We start from the raw sequence: 22,872 nt of genomic DNA, 5'->3' as shown, positions 1-22,872 counted from the left end.
AGCACAGACACACACCGTTCAGTGTGATCTGTATGATTTTACAGTCGCAAGGCGCAATTGCAGGAAACACGTACTGCAAGAGGCGACTATTCGCCACGAACCCAATAAGTTGCTCACGCCTTCTATTTGGGTGCTGACCTCTTCCCAGAAGCTTTGGTCAATGAGGTTCAGCACGAGGCAACAAGGCTGAATCAGAGCCTTAAGGTCCGTTGGGGTCTGTTAAGTAAGAGGAAGACTGAACCTACTTCCTCTACTGCAAAGAAACTGAAAAAGCCTAGGAAATTCCCACCTTTCCAGTCTACCCAACAGCAGCAGGTGGTACAGGCTGTGCCGGTCTCCCAGGTGGTACAACCCTCCACCTCGAAGAGTCAGTCTCAGCCATTCCTCCTACTGACTTCCCAGAACCAGCCTTCTACCTCGTTTGCGGTGTCACCGGCCTTCAACCCAGTCTTTGAAGGGCAAGCGTTCCAACCCTTTAATAGGTTTGGAAGAGGCAGCAGGGCTAGGGGTGCATTTCACCAGAGAGGTGGCAGAAGAACACCTAGCAGAGGCAAACACTTCCGGGGAAGACGCGGGTCACGACGTGCTCCAAGTCAGTGAGAACCCTCAGGTAGGAGGGAGACTGTTCCTCTATCGCCACAGATGGGGGTTCAGCAATTGGGCACAAAGTATTATGTCCAAAGGACTGGGATGGAGCTGGATCAAGGGTCCTCCTCCATCCAAGACCTTCCTTCAGAGACCAACATCGGAATTGACGGAGTATGCTCAAGAACTCCTTCAGAAAGGGGTAGTGTCAAAAGTCAAGCATTTAAAGTTTCAAGGTCGCTTGTTCAGTGTGCCAAAGAAAGGCTCAACCAAACGAAGAATAATCTTAGACTTGTCCCGTCTAAACTTATTCAATCGTTGCGACAAGTTCAAAATGCTGACTATCTCTCAGGTGCGGACCTTACTTCCCCGTGGGGCCATCACCACCTCTATCGATCTTACAGACGCATACTATCATATCCCAGTAGCAAGACACTTTCGCCCGTACCTAGGCTTCAAGCTAGGGGACCAGGCATTCTCCTTCAAAGTGATGCCCTTCGGGTTGAACGTGGCCCCCAGGGTATTCACGAAGATGGCGGAGTCAGTAGTTCAACAACTAAGATCTCAGGGGATAATGTTAGTTGCGTATCTGGACGATTGGCTTGTTTGGGCAACAACCGTCGAAGAATGCCGCAAAGCTACGGTCAAAGTACGTAATACAGTTTCTGGAACATCTGGGGTTCCAAATAAACAAGACCAAGTCCAGGCTAACGCCGGACTCCCGCTTTCAATGGCTCGGCATTCAATGGGACTTAAACTCCCATACTCTGTCAATTCCATTGGCCAAAAGGAAAGAAATAGCCAAAGTAACAAGACAATTCCTCAAATGCAAACAAACATCAAGGAGAAACCAGGAAAGAATCCTAGGTTCTCTCCAGTTCGCCTCAGTTACAGATGTTCTACTGAAGGCAAAGTTGAAAGACATAAACCGGGTCTGGCGCTCGAGAGCAAACAACAAGTCTCGGGACAAGTTGTCAGCCATCCCGCCGATTCTCCGCAAACGACTCCGCCCCTGGGCGGAGGTCAAGAATCTATCCAAGTCGATTCCTCTTCAATTTCCCCCTCCGGCGTTGGTTATCCACACAGACGCTTCTCTAAGCGGGTGGGGAGGATATTCTCAATTCAAAAAAGTACGAGGGACTTGGTCTCCTCAGTTCCACCAGCTTCACATAAATGTATTAGAAGCTATGGCAGTATTCCTCACATTGAAGAGGCTTCTACCAGCCAAGAAATCCCATATCAAGCTGGTATTGGACAATGCAGTAGTAGTACACTGCATCAACAGAGGAGGATCCAAATCAAGTCATGTGAACGATGTCATGATAGCCATATTCTCACTAGCAGCCAAGTACAAATGGCATCTATCCTCCACTCACCTGGCGGGAGTAAGGAACGTGATAGCAGACGCCCTGTCTCGTTCAGTTCCTCTAGAATCGGAGTGGTCTCTGGACAGGCGCTCATTCCAGTGGATATGCCAAAAGGTCCCAGGCCTCCAGGTGGATCTTTTCGCATCACAATCGAACCACAAGCTCCCGTGCTATGTGGCTCCCAACCTGGACCCTCTGGCTTATGCCACAGACGCCATGGCCATAGATTGGAATCAGTGGAAGAAAGTATACATCTTTCCTCCAGTGAATCTTCTGTTGAAAGTCCTGAATAAACTCAGGACTTTCAAAGGGCAAGTTGCTCTAGTAGCCCCGGATTGGCCCAAGAGCAACTGGTTCCCACTACTTCTGGAATTGGGTCTCCGGCCTCAACGGATTCCCAATCCCAAGCTATCTCAACCAGTGCAAACGAGGACTGTGTTCGCTTCCTCAGGAATTCTCAAAACCCTAACTTTATGGACTTCATGAAGTTCGCGGCTAAAAGAGATGCAAACATTGATCCTCAAAACATCCTTTTCTTAGAATCGGATAAAAGAGAATCAACTTTACGTCAGTATGACGCAGCTGTTAAAAAGCTAGCAAATTTCCTGAAGGAAACAGAATCTCGAACCATGACTACTAACCTGGCTATCTCCTTCTTCAGATCCTTATTCGAAAAAGGTTTAGCAGCCAGTACTATTACTACCAATAAGTCAGCTCTAAGAAAAATTTTTCAATTTGGCTTTAAAATAGACTGAACAGATTCTTATTTCTCGTCTATTCCTAAAGCTTGTGCTAGGCTCAGACCAACAGAGAGACCTAGCTCAGTTTCATGGTTCTTAAATGATGTTCTCAGACTGGCTTCAGATACTGATAACGATTCATGTAGCTACATACCACTCCTAAGGAAAACATTATTTCTTGCAAGTCTGGCTTCAGGAGCCAGAGTATCTGAACTGTCGGCCCTTTCTAGAGACTCAGGCCATATCGAATTTCTCCCATCAGGAGAAGTTCTCCTCTCCCCAGATCGAAAATTTTTGGCCATAAACGAGGATTCTTTAATGAGGTGGGCTCCTTGGAAGATCCTCTCTCGTCCTCAAGACCCTTCTCTATGTCCAGTGACGACCTTACGAGCCTATCTTTCCAGGGGATCTACTAGATCCTCAGGCCCCTTATTCATGAGGGAAAAAGGTGGCACTATTTCCTTAAAAGGAATTAGACAACAGATCTTGTACTTTATTAAACAAGCCAACCCAGATTCGTTCCCCAAAGTCCACGACATTAGGGCAGTAGCCACCTCAATTAACTATTTCCAACACATGAATTTTGATGATCTGAAAAAGTATACAGGCTGGAAGTCGCCGACAGTATTCAGACGCCACTACCTGAAATCCTTAGAATCTCTTAAATTTCCAGCAGTGGCAGCGGGAAACAGTTTCTCCTGACACTGTCTAAGTAGTTTAGTCGTAGATCCAGATCTCCTTTCTACCTGTCTCACTAACATCCTTCCTGTGATCCTGCCACCAAGTTCTACCCTGTTTTGAGCCTTAGCTGCCAAAAGGCTATACAGGCGGCCCGCGGTTAACGGCGCAATCACTCAACGGTGAATCGGTTTTACGGCGGTCGTCAAAAATAATCATTAAAAAAATAAGGCATTTTAAAGGTATCTTTACGGCACAAATTTCAGTTAACAGCGCCGCTAGCGCCGTTGTCTAACGAGTTCATACATAAGTAGAAATGCCGTTCAAACCATAAAGGTTATACAAATTATATTAAAAAATTTTATGGAGAGTTATTATGCAGGTATTAAGGTTAAATATATGCCTCTGACGCTGTTCTATGCCAAAAATATTGAGTTACATAAGTGCAAATTTAGCTATGGATGTGTTGATTCATAAATGTTCATGCTTTTGTTTAAAATGTGTATGAAAATGTGAAAGGCATTTTTATTTCTGTACAGAAATATGATACAAAGGCAGCTTTTGAAACTGCCCTTCACGTTATCAAATACGATGTTTTTTCATGTTCTTTCTTGTAAGCTGCCGCCTGCCGCTCTTCCGAAAATATCGATTTAAAAAAAGTGCAAATTAGCAATCGATGTGTCGATTTTATAAATGTTTATGCTTTTATGTTTAAAATGTGTATGAAAATGTATTACGAAAAGGGTATTTTTATTTCTGTGCAGAAATATGATAAAAAGGCAGCTTTTGAAACTCCCCTTCAAGTTATCGACTACGATGTTTTTTTCAAGTTTGTTCTTGTATGCCGCCGTCGGCCGCTCTTCCGAAAATATCGATTTTAAAAAAGTGCAAATTAGCGATCGATGTGTCGATTTTATAAATGTTTATGCTTTTATGTTTAAAATGTGTATGAAAATGTATTACGAATAGGGTATTTTTATTTCTGTGCAGAAATATGATAAAAAGGCAGCTTTTGAAACCCCTTCAAGTTATCGACTACGATGTTTTTTGCAAGTTCGTTCTTGTATGCCGCCGTCTGCTGCTCTTCCGAAAACATCGTTAAAAAAAAAAAGTGCAAATTTAGCGATCGATGTGTCGATTTTTCAAATGTTTATGCTTTTATGTTTAAAATGTGCATGAAAATATATTGCGTAAAGGTATTTTAATTTTTGTACAGAAATAAGATACAAATTAAGGCAGCCTTTGTAACTACGCTCCACGTTGTCAGGGGATGGTTTTTCATGTTCGTTCTTGTCCGCCAGTTCCGAAAAATGCATTGTGTTATTTTATTAATTATGCATCTTTTCCATAAATCCTTTAAATAGTTATACATTATTTCACTGTATCCAAGAATATTGTATGTATTCTCATATTATTGTATTTTAAAATATTACGGCAAACTTAAGCCCGTATTCCGCGGAGCGGCCAATGTTGTGGTTTGAAATCGGCTGATGAATACGAGTCTGTTTCACCATAACGCAATTCTGAGCGAATGCTCTTGCTTCTAGTTAGCATAAACGAATATCTATATACTTGACTTATATGAGACAGTTATTTTTCCATATACAGCGTGTTTTTAAGTGGAAATATTTATTGAATATGTCTCGTTGTGAGTGTGAACTATTATTTTTTTCGTTAACAGATTACGTTGGCGGCATGTTATTGACGTAAAAAACAAAAAAATTACGTGATTCCGTTCGCAATACGTAATCCTTTATATCATCATAATACGAACTTTACGTTATTTATCTTATATCGGCGTGAAACCAACAGTAAAATGTGTTCTTTCAAGCACAGTAGTTTTGATTAAAATGATTTTATCCCAATTTTATCTACAGTTGTGTGTGATGGCAGACGTTTATTGCAGTTTTATCCTTGTTGCCGATGTACGATAATAGTCATTAGCAGCTTGAACAGTTTTCTCAGCTTCAGTTATGTTCAGTTATGAACTATGGTTTAAATTTAACGGTATATTTCCCGATTGATCTTTAATCTATATTGATCTCTGATCTATAGCGAATAAAGTTATTACATTAAGATATGTCAGTTCTATTCTATACATAACGCCATTTATAACAAATACGGTAATGTTGCACTGTAGTACGATGATCGAAATACAAGCCAAACAGATGTTATCCAGTTCGTTTGTACTTGAAAAAAAAAAAAAAGTTTCTCGTTCGGTTGTTCATGGCTGTACACGTTCACGCAACGAGTATGACGTTAAAACCATACTTTAATCATTCTCTTTTGCTGTTATTGAACTAATGTAACTAGAAGATGGATAAAGTTAGGCCATTGTAATTTGATCTCTCATAAAATCGAACTATCGTAAGACTAATGATCGTAACCTGAACACTACAGCTACCTGTACACTGTATAAACTGTATTATATCTTTACATACTCTAGACACCCACATGTACTGTACAGTAAATTCTATAGTACTATACTGCATAAATATAATTTTACTTATTGCGCCGTTGTGGGATTACGGCGCCTTTGACTGGTCTAGAGTTTCGAAAGAAGGTGTGCGGCGGCCGTAGGCTTTAAAATCACTCAGCGTCGAAAATCGCTTGGCGTCGGTGGCCAGGAACGGAACCCCTGCCGCTAACCGAGGGCCGCCTGTATTGTGATGTTTTCCTTATTTTTATGCTAGGATTACTCACATTTGTATATAATCTATCTGTGGTAAGGCGAGGGCTACTGCATCAGGAGCGGGTGCAGCTAAAGAAGCGAGCTCACATTGGGTTTAGAGTATGTCAGCTAAATGTTGGGTCCATGACTGGGAGATGTAGAGAATTGGCTGACTTGATGAGAGAAAAGAAAGTAGATGTTGTGTGTGTGCAAGAAACTCGGTGGAAAGGAAATAAAGCTAAAGAGTTGGGAGATGGATATAAGCTATATTATAGTGGAGCAAATAAACAAGGTAGAAATGGAGTTGGCATAGCACTGTCTAGTGAACTAAAGAACTCGGTAATAGAAGTGCATAGAAAGAAGGACCGTATCATCAGATTGAAGATATGTTATGGAGGAGAGATTCTGAATATTGTAAGCGTATATGCACCACAAGTTGGTTGCACAGAAGAAGAGAAGGGAAATTTCTGGAGAGACATGGATGGAATAATGCAAGAACTGGAAGAGCATGAGAGGGTGATAGTTGGGGCAGATTTGAATGGCCATGTCGGAAGTGAAAATGAGGCGATTGGGTGGGTGCATGGTGGCCATGGAATTGGGGAGAGAAACCCAGAAGGAGAGAGTGTAGTGGACTTTGCTGTGTCATTCGACATGGCAATAGTAAACACATTCTTTAAGAAGAAAATGGAACACCTAATAACATATAGGAGTGGGGGAAGATTCTCCCAGATAGACTATTTCTTGTATAAAAGGATAAATCTGGTGGAGGTCAAGAACTGCAAAGTTATTCCAGGCGACCATGTAGCCCCCCAACACAGACTGCTATGTATGGACTTGAGTTGAAAAGGGAAAGAAAAACCAAAGCTAAAGGGATAAGGAAAATTAAATGGTACGAATTACAGAAGGAAGGGGATAAGAAGAGAGAGTTTAAGAGGAGGGTTTTGGAGGATATAGATATGGGGATTGAAGATGTTCAAGAATGGTGGGCACGAAATGCAGCAGTAATAAGAAGGCATGGAAAGGAGCTGCTAGGAGAGACATCTGGTATCATATGGGAAGAAAAGGAGAGTTGGTGGTGGGATGAAGACATTGAGAAAGTAGTAAAAGATAAGGAGGCAAAGAAAAGATGGGAAGAGTCACAGTCAGTGGAAGACAGAAATAGGTACAGAGAGAAAAACAAGGTGGTGAAAAAGGTGGTAGCCCAAGCTAAGAGCAAAGTCGTATGATGATGTGTATAATGAGCTGGGGTGGGACAAAGGAAGGATTAAAGAAGATGATCAAGCTATCAAAGGCTAGAAATAAGAGCACCAAAGATATAACACATATCAAACAAATAAAGGATCAAGAGGGTGTTGTACTTAGAAAGGAGGAAGACATTGTGAAGAGATGGGAAGAATATTTCGAACAGTTGTTAAATGAAGAAAATAATAGACTAATAAGAGAGGATGGGCAAGTGAACATTGGCATGGTAATGAGGTTTTCTAGGCAAGAGGTACTAAATGCACTGAAGATGAAGAATGGGAAGGCAACCGGACCAGACATGATCCCGGTGGAGGCATGGAAAGCATTAGGAGATGAAGGAGTGGATATACTGTACGATCTTATGATAAAGATCCTTGAACAGGAAAAGATACCAAATGAGTGGCGTGGGAGTATATTGATCCCAATTTTTAAAGGGAAAGGTGATGTCCAAGAGTGTGGTAATTATAGGGGCATTAAATTGATGTCCCACACTTTGAAGATACTGGAAAGGATGATAGATGCTAGACTGAGAGAAGAAGTACAAATAGGTAAAGAGCAGATGGGATTTATGAAGGGAAGGGGAACAACAGATGGTATATTTTGTCTGAGGCAAAATAATGGAGAAATTCGGGGAAAGACAAAGGGACCTACATATTGTATTCATTGACCTTGAAAAGGCTTATGACCGAGTCCCGAGACAAGAGGTATGGAGGAGCCTGAGGGAGAAGATGGTGCCAGAGAAGTATGTGCGATTGATACAAGAGATGTACCGGAATGTATTTACCAGAGTGAGGAGCAGTGTTGGGGAGACAGAAGGTTTTGAGGTGAGAGTAGGATTACACCAGGGGTCGGCTCTGAGCCCATTTATCTTTAACATAGTGAGGATGTTATATAGAGGAAGTAAGGGAGACAGTACCATGGAACATATTGTATGCGAATGATATTGTTCTGTGTGCAGAGAGCAGGGAAGATCTGGAAGTGAAATTGGAAAGATGGAGACAAGTACTGGAGGACAGAGGAATGAGAATAAGTAGATCCAAGACAGAATATATGTGTACCACCACTGAGGGGGATGATAGAGAAAGTATTCAGCTTGGTGGAGAGCAAATAAGGAGAGTTGATAAGTTTAAGTATTTGGGATCTTTTGTTAACGCTGGAGGAAGTATGGAAGAAGAAGTAAAACATCGGGTACAGGCAGGCTGGAACAACTGGAGAGCGGCCTCAGGAGTTCTTTGTGACAAAAGAGTGCCACTTAGGTTAAAAGGAAAATTTCACAAGACGGTGGTAAGAACAGCAATGCTGTATGGTACGGAAACAGCAAGCATGAGAAAAGCAGAGCAGAAGAAGATGGATGTGGCAGAAATGAGAATGCTTAGGTGGATGTCTGGGGTAACAAGAGTGGATAGGATCAGAAATGACTACATAAGGGGGTCAACTAAGGTGGTGGAAGTATCAAAGAAAGTGCAGGAGGGGAGGCTGAGATGGTATGGACACCTGTTGAGGAGAGATGAGGACCACGCTGGGAGACATACTATGGGGGTGGAGGTGCAAGGAAGAAGAAAAAGAGGGAGACCAAGAAAGATATGGAAGGACTGTGTGAGAGGAGACTTACATGAGAAGGGAATTGATGAGGCAGAAGCGCAAAATAGAAATAGATGGAAACGGCTCATCCGAAACGGCGACCCCATATAAAAATGGGAAAAAGCTGGGAAGAAGAAGAAGTATATAATCTATCATTGTCTAGTTAAAGTTATCGTAAGTTAGCATAAGTTTAGTTTTAATAAACTCCTGTTATTTATCATAAGTCTAACATAAGTTACTATAAGTTATTTTAAGTGTATATACGATAACTTCTGTAATAATTACTCTAGATTATACTCATCTGATATATTTGGTTTTTTCTTATTACTTTATACTATTTAGTTTTCCCCAAGCTTGTGGCCATTTCTCTGGTACTATTTCAAAAAGCGACACGGGCTGAGCCCAGAAAAGGGATTTTGACAAATGAAAAATCTATTTCTGGGCATGGGCCTGTGTCGCCCAGTGAAATCCCCCCCCCCCCCCTTTTACTCCCACCCTTGGGCCCAAGCTTGGTCTTCTAACTTCAAGGATGGCCGCTAGAGGCGCTAGTGTTGGCGTGGGAGCGCTGGTAGTAGTAGCTGCTGGCGCGGGCTGTGTATCAGCTCTCTCTAGCAGGAGGATTTTGTGAAGGAGGGATCTAAATGACAAGAGGCCTGTGGTAGTGGTTTCACTCGCCCCAGAAACCATACCGACACCCTCTCTTTACAGGGTGAGCGAGTCAGAATACTCTGACATTCCATTTTAGTTTTTCTCTGGTAATGCTAGCAATATTTACCTTAGAAATATGAACTAAAATATTATTGTCATGATACAATAAAGTTTTATACATACTTACCTGGCTGATGTATACTTAGCTATAGACTCCGTCGTCCTCGACAGAAATTCGAATTTCGCGGCACACGCTACAGGTAGGTCAGGTGATCTACCGCCCTGCCGCTGGGTGGCAGGAATAGGAACCATTCCCGTTTTCTAATTCAGATTTTCTCTTCCACCTGTCTCCTGACGGGAGGCTGGGTGGGCCATTTAATCGTATATATCTGCCAGGTAAGTATGTATAAAACTTTATTGTACAATAACAATATCATTTTCATACATTCAACTTCCCTGTCAGATATATACTTAGCTGATTGGCACCTTTGGCGGAGGGTAAGAGACAGCTATTTACTGAATAGACAGGTAAACAACATACGTTGTAGGTAATAAAAATAAAAAACCTTGGTTCCTACCTGTGTTAGCGAAAGACTTCATGGCTACTGCCTAGGAGCCTGCATCGCTTCAAGAGCCTCAGCGAGGTAGTGACCTCCTGCTAAGAGTTCTTGTTGGTCTGTTCAATGGGGTTTTATCCACTTACTTGACAGAACCTTAGGATCTTTGTCAACGGGGTCCTATCCACTTACATGACAAAACACCTTGCCTAATGGCATTATCAAGGAGCATGACACTGATCCCGATCACCTGACCCTAACACCGGGGTTAGTACTAAGATTAAAAGGAGCCATCCCCAACATCCTTTCAAACAACCCTAAAACTCAACACCAAATTTGTTACAAAAACATCAGTAAAGAACAAAAAAAAGAAACAAATATTATTATCTAAGGATCAGTATCGGCTCCCTTTCCCAGCACAGTATCCGCTGATACGTAAGGCCCAAGACAAAAAAATTTTTTGTATGTTACTTTTACATCCTTTAAGTAATGGGACGCAAAGACTGAGTTACATCTCCAATACGTCGCTGCTAAAATGTCCTTCACAGACAAATTCTTGCTAAAAGATAGAGAAGTTGCAACTGCACAAACCTCATGAGCTTTAACCCTAAGCAGCAGCTTTAAGGAGTTCTCTTGGCACTTCATGTGAGCTTCTGTTATTACATTCCTGACAAAGAACGCCAGGGCGTTCTTTGACATAGGTCTCTTGGGGTTTCTTACTGCACACCAGAGACTCTGGCGACATCCCTGAAGTTGAGTCTTCTTTTTAAGATAAAACTTCAGCGCTCTGACTGGGCAGAGAGACCTTTCCAACTCTCTACCTATGAGAGGAGAGAGTCCCTTGACTTCGAAACTTCTAGGCCAAGGTTTAGAAGGGTTCTCGTTCTTCGCCAGGAATAGATGTTGAAAAGAAATCACTGCAGAATCTTCTTTAAATCCCACCCGAGAATCCAAAGCATGCAATTCACTGACCCTCTTGGCAGTTGCAAGGGCCAATAGGAATATGCACTTTCTCGTAAGATCTCTAAATGAGCTTTTATCTGGGGGTTCGAACCTGTCTGAAGTCAAGAACTTGAGGACTACATCCAGGTTCCAACTCGGCGGGAGAGAAGATCTCAATTTGGTAGTCTCGAAGGACCTAATGAGATCATGAAGATCCTTATTCTCTTCTTCTCTTCTATATTCAGGCCCCTGTTCCTGAATACAGCCGACAGCATGCTCCTATATCCTTTTATAGTGGAAACAGCCAGCTTAGATTCTTCCCTTAAGAAGAGAAGAAAGTCGGCGATGTCGGTCACAGAGGTACTGGATGAGGACAGCTTCTTCGACCTACACCATCTACGGAAGACTTCCCACTTCGATTGATAGACCCGCAGGGTAGAGGACCTGCGGGCTCTAGCGATTGCGCTCGCAGCTTTCCTAGAAAAGCCTCTCGCTCTGACCAGTCTTTCAATAGTCGAAAGGCAGTCAGGGAGAGAGCAGGAAGGTTTTTGTGGAACCTCTCGAAGTGGGGTTGTTTGAGCAGATCTGTCCTTTCGGGAAGAGATCTGGGGAAGTCCACCGTCCATTCCAGTACCTCTGTGAAAGGCGTAAGCGTCTATGCCTGACCAATCCATGAGGAGAGCATCAACAGCTATGGCTCTGGGATCTTCTTCCAATGAGCAGAAGTTGTCCATCCTCCTGGAGAGGAACGTGGCAAACAGGTCTATCTGCGGCTTCCCCCAGAGGGACCAAAGTTCTTGGCAGACTTCTGAGTGGAGTGTCCACTCTGTTGGAAGGACCTGGTTCTTCCTGCTCAACCTGTCTGCTCTCACATTTCTTACTCCTTGTACAAATCTTGTTCGGAGTATTATGCCCCGTTCCTCCGTCCAGGTCAATAGAGCTCTTGTAATCTCGTAAAGTGAGAAAGAGTGAGTGCCTCCCTGTTTTCAGATGTAAGCCAGAGCCGTGGTATTGTCCGAGTTGACTTGGACTACCACTCCTCTGACTTCCGATTCGAAGTACTTCAGGGCTAGATGGATAGCCAGAAGTTCCTTCGGATTGATATGCAATGCTACCTGTTCCTTTGTCCAGGAGCCCGACACTTCTTTTGGACCCAATGTTGTTCCCCATCCTGTTTCCGAGGCGTCGGAAAACAACACTAGGAGAGGGTTCCGAATCGAGAGAGACACTCCTTCGTTTCTTCTCAAGGGGGTTAACCACCACTTCAGGTGAGACTTTATCTCCTGTTGAATGGGAAACGAATCTGACAGTTCTCCTGTCTTCTGATTCCACATTCTTCTCAGGTAGAACTGCAGAGGTCTGAGGTTCAATCTCCATAGGGAAACAAACTGCTCCAACGAGGAAAGGGTACCCAAAAGGCTGAGCCATTCCCTCGCTGAGCTTCATTCTTTCCCTAAGAAGTTCGAGACTTTTTCCAAGCCTCGAGCAATTCTCTCTTGCGATGGAAAAACTCGAAAACCCCAAGAATCCATCTGAATCCCCAGATAGACCATGTTCTGTCTGGGGATCATTTGTGATTTCTCGAGGTTTACGAGCAGTCAGAGTGATTGTATCAGTTCCAGTGTCGTCTCCAGATCCATCAAGCACTGATGTTCTGATTTTGCTCTTATGAGCCAATCGTCTAGATAGAGTGATATGCTTATCCCTTTTAGATGTAGCCATCTTGCCACGTTCCTCATTAGGCTCGTGAAAACTTGAGGAGCTGTGGATAGGCCGAAGCACAAGGCCCTGAATTGAAAAATCTTGCCTTGCATCATGAAGCGAAGATATTTCTTCGATGAAGGATGCAGGGGGACATGAAAGTAGGCGTCCTGTAGATCCAGGGAGACCATCCAATCTCCGGGACGCAGAGCCGCAAGAACCGATTTGGACGTCTCCATAGAGAATCTTGTCTTCTCTACGAATCGGTTCAATGCGCTCACATTCAGTACTGGTCTCCACCCCCCTAATGATTTCGGAACCAGAAAAAGACGGTTGTAGAAGCCTTGGGAGTGTGGGTCCAGAACCAATTCGATGACCTCCTTCTCTAACATCTGGTCTACAAGATGCAACAGAGTTTCTCTTATGACAGGGTTCCTGTACTTGGCAGACAGTTCCCTCGGGGTCGTCGTTAAGGAAGGTCTGTCTCGAAAGGGGATACGATATCCTTTTCTCACTATGGAGAGGGACCAGTTGTCTGCCTCTCTCACTGTCCATTCCTCCAAAAATTTCAGAAGTCTGGCTCCCACCGGTGCTTGAAGGACTGATACGTCATTTTGTTTTCTTGATAGGTTTGAATGAAGACCTACCTCTTTTTGCCATTCCTCTCTTCTTCGAGGTGGGTCGAGAAGAGGAACTCCCTCGAAAGGGCTGCTGAGGGGTACGTGACTCCCTCTTCGGAGCAGGAACGGATATCCTCGCTTTCTTTGTAGATTGGACCAGTAGATCTTGTGTGGCCTTCTCAGTAAGTGAATGGGAAATATCCCTTACTAACTAAGAAGGGAACAGTTGGTCTGAAAGAGGCGCGTAAAGCAGGGACGACCTCTGGATAGGCGAGACTGCTTTTGTGAGGAAGGAGCTAAACAAAGCTCTCTTCTTGAGTATTCCTGTTCCGAAAAGTGAGGCCACTTCCCCAGATCCGTCCAGGACTGCTTTGTCCATACAAGACAAGACACTATGAAGGACTTAGGGGCTCAGAAATTCAGTATCCTGCATTTTCTTGGCCAAAACCCCAAGGGACCAGTCTAAAAAGTTAAATCCTTCCAAGACAAGGAACAATCCCTTGAGGAGATGGTCCATTTCTGATGTTCCCCATGTGGTCTTAGCGGATGTCAATGCCTGTCTCCTCGACGAGTCAACCAGAGTCGAGAAGTCCGCTTCGGCCGAAGCAGGGAGAGCAAGACCCATAGATTCTCCTGTCTCATACCAAATACCTCTCCTTCCCGATAGTTTGGAAGGAGGGCAGGCAAAGACAGTTTTTCCAGACTCCTCCTTAGATTTAAGCCAGTTTCCAACAAATCGCAGAGCTTTTTTCATGGAAATGGTCGGTCTCATCTTCAAGAAGGAGGATGGCTTCAAGATCTTAGTACGCGTAAATAAAGATCGAGGAAAAGGAGGTGCGGCAGGACTCAAGAGAGTCTCCGAACTCTTGCAGTAAAAGGGCTGCCAAAGTCTTATAATCTGAGAGGCCCGCCCCCGTATGAGCTTCTGAGTCCGAAATATCTTCTAATTCATGTTCGGTCCTGATGGGATGAAGTGTCTCTCGCAGTATCTAAGCCACCTTTGCAAGGGCGACGGTCGCCTGTGCGACATCTTGCGTCCTTGCTAGGGCGAGGCTGATCCTGCGAAAAAACTCTATCATGATCTCCCTTCTGACAAGAGACAGAGCCGCCTGTGCGACATCTCTCTCTCTCTTGTCAGTAGAGGGATGTCCTTGCAATACACTCTTAACAGAAAAAGCTCCATCCCAACAGGGGCTACGGCCGCCTGTGCGACATCTAGAGTCCCTGTCAGGAGAAGGCTGATCATGTGCAAAGCTAAAAGAAGCCTCTTGGTTAATCTCTCTCTCAACGAAGGAAGATCCTAGTGTCTGCCGCTTGGATGCCGATTGTGGCGCCTGGCGGCCAGCCTGGCACTGCTGGCGCTTCTGGCGTTTCTAGCGCTTTTGGCGAATTGCGCCAGGCTGGCGCTTCTGGCGCTTTTCGCCTGCTTCCTGTTCGAGGAGTAGAGTAGCAGAGCTTGGAGCCAGATACGTCTGTCCTTCCAGTCGATTTCTTTACAGGAAGGAAAGTGTCTTTTCTTCTAGGAGTATCCTTTTTTAGAACTCCTACTAATGAGGAGCTGCTCTTGCATTTTTAAGAGAATCTTGGTAGCTGTATCCTCTTCTTCCTTATCCGAGAGCGGGGAAGGTCTAGAGGATGTAGGAGACTCCGAGTCGAGAGCTGGTGCAACAATGGCACTCTTAGATCTCTTCCTCTCGCATAGAGATTCTTCAGGAAAACATTCTGGGCTCGAATCCAAAGTCGGTGCCTTCCAACTCCTTTTCAACGGGCGAGAAAGTTCGTCCGAACTCCAGCCCTTTCTTTGAGGAGAAGAATCTGATGACGAAGAGCACTTTTTTAGGATGCTTTTCCTATAGCTATTCTTGGCAGTCCGGGACGCAGCAGAATCTGCCGAGGGGACGCCTGATCGGTGGGGATTCTCCATCACCTCCGTAAGGCTGTCGACATTCCTTCTCCTCTGGGCCTGGGAGCTTGGAAGAGGTTTAGGCCTGGGAGCGAGATAGAGCCGATCAGACGCACCCTCCACTACACTAGGAACACTTACGTCACTTTCACTGTGCTTACCTTGCAGAGCTTGCATTTGAAGCTCCACCCTTTTGAGGGCAGCTTTTAGATCTGCAATCTCCGATGAAGGATTTGCAGTCTTTGTAGTACAAGAGGAAGCAATTATAATTTGAAGATTAGGTGGTACACTAATTGACTCGTTAGAAGGAGACCTACTTACGCTTCTGGAGGAAGCCTTTCTAGCCTCATCCATATCTAATTCCCTTAAATAGGAATTTAGAGTCTTTCATTCTTGCTCATCCAAATCTACACATTCATTACAGGTGTTAGTTACAGAGCATTCATTCTGCCTGCACCCCTTACAAACCGTGTGAGGGTCTACCGAAGCTTTCGGTAGCCTTACCATACAACCCTCATTCACACACAGTCTTCTAACTGAAACGCTAGAGTCCGACATTCTGAGAAAAATCCAAATCCAATTAACAGTCCACAAAAGCGTATGCCCAACCAAAGATCCAATACGTCGCAAATTAAACCAGTCTAGAAGATCAATAGCGATGAAACACGAAAATCAAATCAGGAGGAACCAACAACAATGTTGATGGTCCGGCAACAGAGAAAATCTGAATTAGAAAATGGGAATGGTTCCTATTCCTGCCACCCAGCGGCAGGGCGGTAGATCACCTGACCTACCTGTAAAGTGTGCTGCGAAATTCGAATTTCTGTCGAGGACGACGGAGTCTATAGCTAAGTATATATCTGACAGGGAAGTTGAATGTATAAAAAGGATATTTCACTGGGCGACACGGGCCCTTGCCCAGAAATAGATTTTTTCTTCGTCAAAATCCCTTTTCTGGTAGCCACAATATGATATCCAATTTTATCTCCTGTGTGACAGGAAAAATCGTCGAGTCCGGTTGAGTTTCCCTGTCCCAGTTGGCCTTGAGGAAGAATTGTAGATTTCTTGTGTAACCTGCCCAATAAAACGAAGGTCTCAATAGATGAAAGCATTCCTAGCAGATTCATCCACTGTAGAGCTGAGCACAACTGGAGAGAGAGGAACTTGGAGATTGACTGCGTGCAGTTTGTGATTCTCTTTCGGGACGGAAATGTCAGAGAAATCTGAGAGCTGAGAATCATCCCCAAATAAAATAATCTCCTGAGACAGTAGCAACTAGGACTTCTAGAGATTTAGCAGGATTCCTAATTCTTTGGGGAGACGAAGCGTTGTCTGAAGCTCCTTCGTGCACTGTTCCTTCAATGGCAAACAGAGAAGCCAGTCATCTAAATAAAGACTTATATTGATGCCTACCAGGTGAAGCCATTTTGCGCGAGGAGAGAGAACTCAAGAGAATACTTGAGGGGTCATGGAAAGACTGAAACAGAGGGACCAAAACTGGAAGACCTTCCCTTGGAAGATAAACCTTAAGAATTTCCTGGACATTGGATGAACTGGGATGTGCAGATAGGCATCCTGCATGTCTAGGGTGATCAACCAATTGCCCGGATGAATGGATGACATGACTGACTGGTTCATTTCCATTCTGAACTTGGTCTTTACTAAGAAGCGATTAAGAGTGCTTACCAGTTTCCAGCCCCCTGATGTTTTGGGAACTACAAACAGTCAATTGTAAAATCCCTGAGAATGGACCTCTTACTACTTCTATGGCCTTCTTGAGGAGGGTTGATACTTCCTTAGAAAGGGCCAAGTGTCTTTCTGATTCTTTTAAATGTGCCGTCAATGTGATGGGCAAGGAGACTTAAAAGGAGGGGTCTCCGAGAAAGGAATGAGTAGCCATCCTTTAATACCCTGACAATCCATGGCTCTGCTCCTCTGCGAGCCAACTTCTCCCAGAACTGGGAAAGCCTGGCTCCAAGTGGGGCAAAAAGGACTCTGTTCACTTCTTCGATTGAGACTTGGTGATGGAGTGCTTCTTGACGGACTTTGAATGGAAGTGCAGATGGGGCTGGGTTTGTAGATCGGGAATCCTTGCTTGCTTGCCAGGTAGGGGTACTATCGGTGCCAGTATAGGTACTCTGGGGTCTGGAGAACCCTGAGGAGGACTGACTGCTGGAAGCTCAAGAACACTTCCTATGGAGAGATGCAGAGGACTTCCTCTTTCTCCACTAAATAATTTTGGAAGAAAAGGAAGAGGTGACAATATTCAACATCAAAGTCAGAGTCATTAATGATGACAACTTCCTTCTCCTTTTCCTTGACTACTACTTGCTGTCGAAGGCAACACTTGAGGACATGTTACCAACAAGATGTGAGGAGAAACCATGGAGGTAGGGGTATTTTAAGAGCCAGTAGAAACATCATTGTCAAAATCGTCATGGTCACAGTGGAAGCAGTTACAGGATAACCCTTCAGATCATCAATAAGGTATGACCGGCTAGGCTCACCCAAGATGCCAAGGGAGTCGAGTCACAACTCTGAGCCTATCATCCTCACTACACTGAAACAAAAGTCTGGTTAAGCGAGAGCTCTTCCCTGCTCTCCAAGCAAGAGCATCCTCCAGAGGACTGCTCTCCCTCAGAACAAAAGGAGGCTCCAAGTGAGAAATCAGCATCACTGCCCCAACCCCCACATCCACAAGAAAAACTGTGGCTCTTTACTGAACATTCAGTAGGAATCAGCAAGGGGCAAACTACTCCCTTGGGAGTAACAATAGCATGTGGAAGTTTGGCAAGTGGAAAAAGTCACCAGCGGAGTATCATCATCCGATGACACTGGAGAGGCCTTTTTCTCTATCGTCTTCTTCCTAGCATACTTCACCTACTGTTCAGACAGCCAGACCTGGCACTCTGAACAATGGCTTAATAGGTTACACTCATGCCTCTTGCAGGAGGCACAGAGGGTATGTGGGTTACCTCAATGGCAAGTGCCTGAAAACCTGAGACTTCCTCTCTGAGTTGGATAGCTTTATTGATTGACAGGTTTGAGACTTCCTATTTCAAACAGAACTCAACACTCACACAATAATATCAGCAAAGAACAAGAAAACATGCACAAAAGCAAATGGCAAGTCAGGCAGAGAGTCTGCAGAGACATCTAATATACACAACACCAGTCAGAAGCTAAGTAAAATGCATACAGACAGGTGGTATGGGCTTCCTCCACCTGTTGATAATTAACATCATTGAAGGCTGAATGGCCATTCCAGCTCGCATTTGCAAGCTAAATCCTATGTCAAGAATGAAAGTTTGTCTTTGTATAGGAACAAAAGGTGATATAGCAGTACATCTGGGTCAACCTAGTGTTATTCTTTTGTTTTTAAATTATGATTTCACCTAACTTTAACAATAGGTAAGAATCATCCCAAGTGATTGATTCAAAATTTCTGAGCCTTACCTGTTCAAATGTTAATCGTGACATTCCACAGTTCTTGTGAAGCATTCGAAATATCTCTACTGGATCACCTTTAAAGACATGAAGCTGTGATCCTTGTTTCCTGAAATAGCTATCTAAATCCCCTAGAGCGTCTGTCAGAAAGCGTATGCGATTGTAAGCTGCCACCTTTGTTCCTAGTAGTTGAAAGTAAAGGTAATAAAAGTACAGTGCTGACACAAAATTTTGAAAAGTAATTTGTATAGTAACAGGGGCAAATCTAGTAAAAGCTTATAAGAATAACATGACATTTATATAGTAAAGTAATTTGTATAGTAACGGGCAAATCTAGTAAAAGCTTATAAGAATAACATGACATTTATATAGTAAAGTAATTTGTATAGTAACGGGCAAATCTAGTAAAAGCTTATAAGAATAACATGACATTTTATAATAAAAAAAAAATTTTGTATATACTTGCCAAGTAATTACATAGCTATAAGTTTCTAACATTACAACAGCTAAAAATTTTAAATATTTTAATAGCAGTAGCATTCTTTTGTTTTGGCTGTATGTCGATCGCCCCACCCACTTTCAGGGAAGAATAGTTACAACGTAGCTGAACAGAACAACTTGTTTGTGCTCTCTGTCCATAGCAGGGAGGTGGGTGGGCTCCCACTATGTAATTAATTGGTAAGTACAGTGCCCCCCCCCCCCCCCACCGTATTCGCGGACTCACACATTGGCGGATTTTTCTTTGGAACCTATCTAGAAATGGGCGAGTTCTCCAATGAATATCATTGGAGGACTCGCCCATTCGCAGGGTTCTCTGTGGAACATATCTATAATTATTCACGGTCCCTCCCGCTATCGCAGATGCAAATTTTTTTGTACAGGGATATTCTGTTTTTCATGTTATTTACTGTATAATATGTGTACATAATAATATGAAATCATACGGCACTTACTTGTCATTAATGTTGATTATAGATGATGATGATATAGCCATGCAGCCTGATGAATGACGATTAACCCTTAAATGCCTATTGGACGTATTTTACGTCGAGATAAATTGTCTTTTGGGTGCCGACCGGACGTAAATTACGTCAACATAGAAAAGTATTTTTAAAAATTTGCGTAAAAATACTTATAGGCCTACCAGCCAAAAACTTTTGAATCACACGCCTTGGGGGATGCTGGAAGTTCACGGATCAAGGTGTTGCTTTGTTTACAATCGTTACGCAGGCGCGCAAGCGCGAATTTCTTTCTTATCGCACTAAAAAGTATCAGTGACACATCTCGGAAATTATTTCGTCACATTGACATAATTTTTGAACCATTTTAAATTAGCCGTTACATGGAGTATTATATATGAAAATGTGCGCATTTTTATGTAGAATACAACAATAAAATACTCATGATTGTAGCTTTTATCAGTTTTGAAATATTTTCATATAAATAATGATAAGTGCCATTATTTCAACCTTCGGTCAAATTTGACTCTACCGAAATGGTCGAAAAACGCAATTGCAAGCTAAAACTCTTATATTTTAGTAATATTCAATCATTTACCTTCATTTTGCAACAAATTGGAAGTCTCTAGCACAATATTTCGATTTATGGTGAATTTATGAATAAAACTTTTTCCTTACGTCCGTGAGGTAACTCTTCCGAAAAAATCATAAATTTTTGTGTGCGATTGTCATAATGTTTGCACCATTTTAAATTAGCTGTTACATAAAGTTTTATATATGGAAATGTGTGCAATTTCAAGCAAAATACAACTAAAAACAACACATGGTTGTAGCTTTTATCAGTTTTGAAATATTTTCATATAAATAACGATAAATGCCAAAATTTCAACCTTCGGTCAACTTTGACTCTACCGAAATGGTTGAAAAATGCAATTGTAAGCTAAAACTCTTATATTCTAGTAATATTCAATCATTTACCTTCATTTTGCAACAAATTGGAAGTCTCTAGCAAAATATTTTGATTTATGGTGAATTTATGAAAAAAAAAAAAAATTTCCTTACGTCCGCGCGGTAACTTCCGAAAAAATCATACGTGCGATTGTCGTAATGTTTGCACCATTTTAAATTAGCCATTACGTAAAGTTTTATATATGAAAATGTGCGCAATTTCATGTAGAATACAACAATAAATAATCGAAGGTTGTAGCTTTTCTCATTTTTGAAATATTTGCATATAAGAAAAAATATTTAAAAAATTTGACATTCGGTCAACGTTAACTCATTTGAAATGGTCGAAAACTGCAATTATAAGCTAAAACTCTTACAGTATAGTAATATTCAATCAATTATCTTTATTTTGAAACAAATTGGAAGTCTCTAGAACAATATTTAGATTTATGGTGAATTTCTGAAAAAAACATTTTTTTACGTCCGTGCGTTACGAATTCATGCATCATTTTGTGATAATATTTTCTCTGTGTTGCTTCGATTGTTTTACAATGTTTTATATACCAAAATGATTGCAATGTAGTGTACAATACAACGAAAAAAAATTAACTTGTTAGCTTTAACCGTTTTGCTCACAGCATGATTTGAATACAATTATATATGAAATTTTGTTTTCGCGCTATCATATATTGCATTACTTATATATGATAATGATATTTTTTTTCATTTCTGATGGTTGCATACTAAACTTCAGGCAATGACAAAAAAAAAGGAGCCAAAAATTAACTCTTTAGCTTGAAAACTAAGCACGCTGTGATTTTTTGAAAAAAAATATTTTTTCCGCTTCAGCGCTCACTCCGAGACCCCCTAGGCATACGGGAGACGATTTTTATTATACCCCTTGGGCGTTTAAGGCTTAAGATAGACTGCACAGCAAAGTAGAGGAGTTACAGATCCTTTGAGGGTGCCTTGTCACCTTCTTCAGGAGGCGTTTCATCTGGGATTTCAGGAAGCACCACCATCTTGAGGTACGTAATTGTACAAACAAGTCAAGACAGGGCTTCACTATTTCATTTATAGTATTGATGAAAGTTGTGGCCCTTTCTTTATTTCTATCCCATGCCTTGACTGTTGTCTGTACCTCCCTGATCAAATTGTAGAGACCACAAAATTTCTCAAAGGCCTGGTCTGTTGACAGGATAATATTACTAGAGAGGGAGGAGAGTTCTTGTCCAAGAATGGCCTCCACAAGTATTTTTTGCCTTGCTCATATTCAGTCTCAATGCAGGCGACTGCACTTTCAGTCATGCAGTAATGGGCTGCTACTTCTCCATGACTTCTGCGCTCTCTTAACATGACTATCACATCTATTTTCTCCTCAGTACTCATTAACTGTAAGGGCCTCTGATGCTTAGGCTCTTTGCCAGAAGCTCTAGGAGAAGCAGAACGTTTAGAGGCCATTTTAAAGAATAAATCGTAGTCCGTAGCAGTGTATACCGCACAGGCAAAAAACGCACACACGAGAGACCATTGAACAGGGTTGCCAAATGGAAGAATGAAGTGGTGCTAGATTTTCACCTAAAAAGCGCTAGATTTTTTAAACTAGCAATTTCTTAATATTCCATATAGTTTTTTTTTTTTTTACCCCTTTAGGCACATGATATATCAGCCATTGCTCTTAAAAGGAGGTCATGGAAGGGTAACTGGCCCACTGTTATACTTTCTCCCGAGGTAACACGTATATGTGAGGGGGAAAGAGGGTTAACTCCACTGGGGGCCGGAGTTGGGCTATCATCCATTTGAAGGCCTACTCGTACCCTCGTGACGTGAAAACAGGGACAACGCATAATCGTAAGCCAGAACCCATGGAGTAAAACTCCGGACCTTATACGTACAATAAAAGTATGTGTGTGCTATGTAGGATACGGAAGAACCGTAAGAGGCCCCCGGAGTAGGGCCGAGGCCCATATGACTACCCTAACTCATGAATCTGTCCGGTGGTGGCCGGAGCTGAGACCGCCGAAGTGGAGAGGATAAGAGAGAGTTAAGAGGGCAGGGGGATCCCACCTCCCCTGCCCGAAGGCTGACTGAGGTACGGTAGGAGGGAGGGGGATGGCCCCAGGCCCCGAGCAAAGCGACTGAGTACGGCAGGCCTGAGCGCTGGGAGGTTGCTCCCCCACCACCTACGCGAGCCCTCCCCCTCTCATGCAGACTCGGGTAGCTAGCTGTGTAGCGAGCGAGTCATCACACCACCAGGGTGGGTGGGCATGGTACGGAGGGGGG

General features: G+C 42.9%; 1 protein-coding gene across 1 annotated transcript in view; it reads right to left on the bottom strand.

The window, feature by feature from the left end:
* Positions 1 to 22,050, bottom strand: part of LOC135226219 (cryptochrome-1-like) — a 356,750-nt gene extending 334,700 nt beyond the window's left edge. Inside the window, exons 1-2 of the mRNA XM_064265662.1 lie at positions 21,852 to 22,050; positions 18,692 to 18,957 (exon numbers count right to left, since the gene is read on the bottom strand). Of these exons, the coding sequence (XP_064121732.1) occupies positions 18,692 to 18,957; positions 21,852 to 22,050 (465 nt within the window). The remainder of the gene's footprint in view (positions 1 to 18,691; positions 18,958 to 21,851) is intronic.
* Between the last annotated feature and the right edge of the window lie 822 nt (positions 22,051 to 22,872).

The sequence above is a fragment of the Macrobrachium nipponense genome, chromosome 14, assembly GCF_015104395.2.
Source record: "Macrobrachium nipponense isolate FS-2020 chromosome 14, ASM1510439v2, whole genome shotgun sequence".
NCBI classification, from domain to species: Eukaryota; Metazoa; Arthropoda; class Malacostraca; order Decapoda; family Palaemonidae; genus Macrobrachium; species Macrobrachium nipponense.
This window is presented reverse-complemented; position numbering and strand designations above follow the sequence as displayed.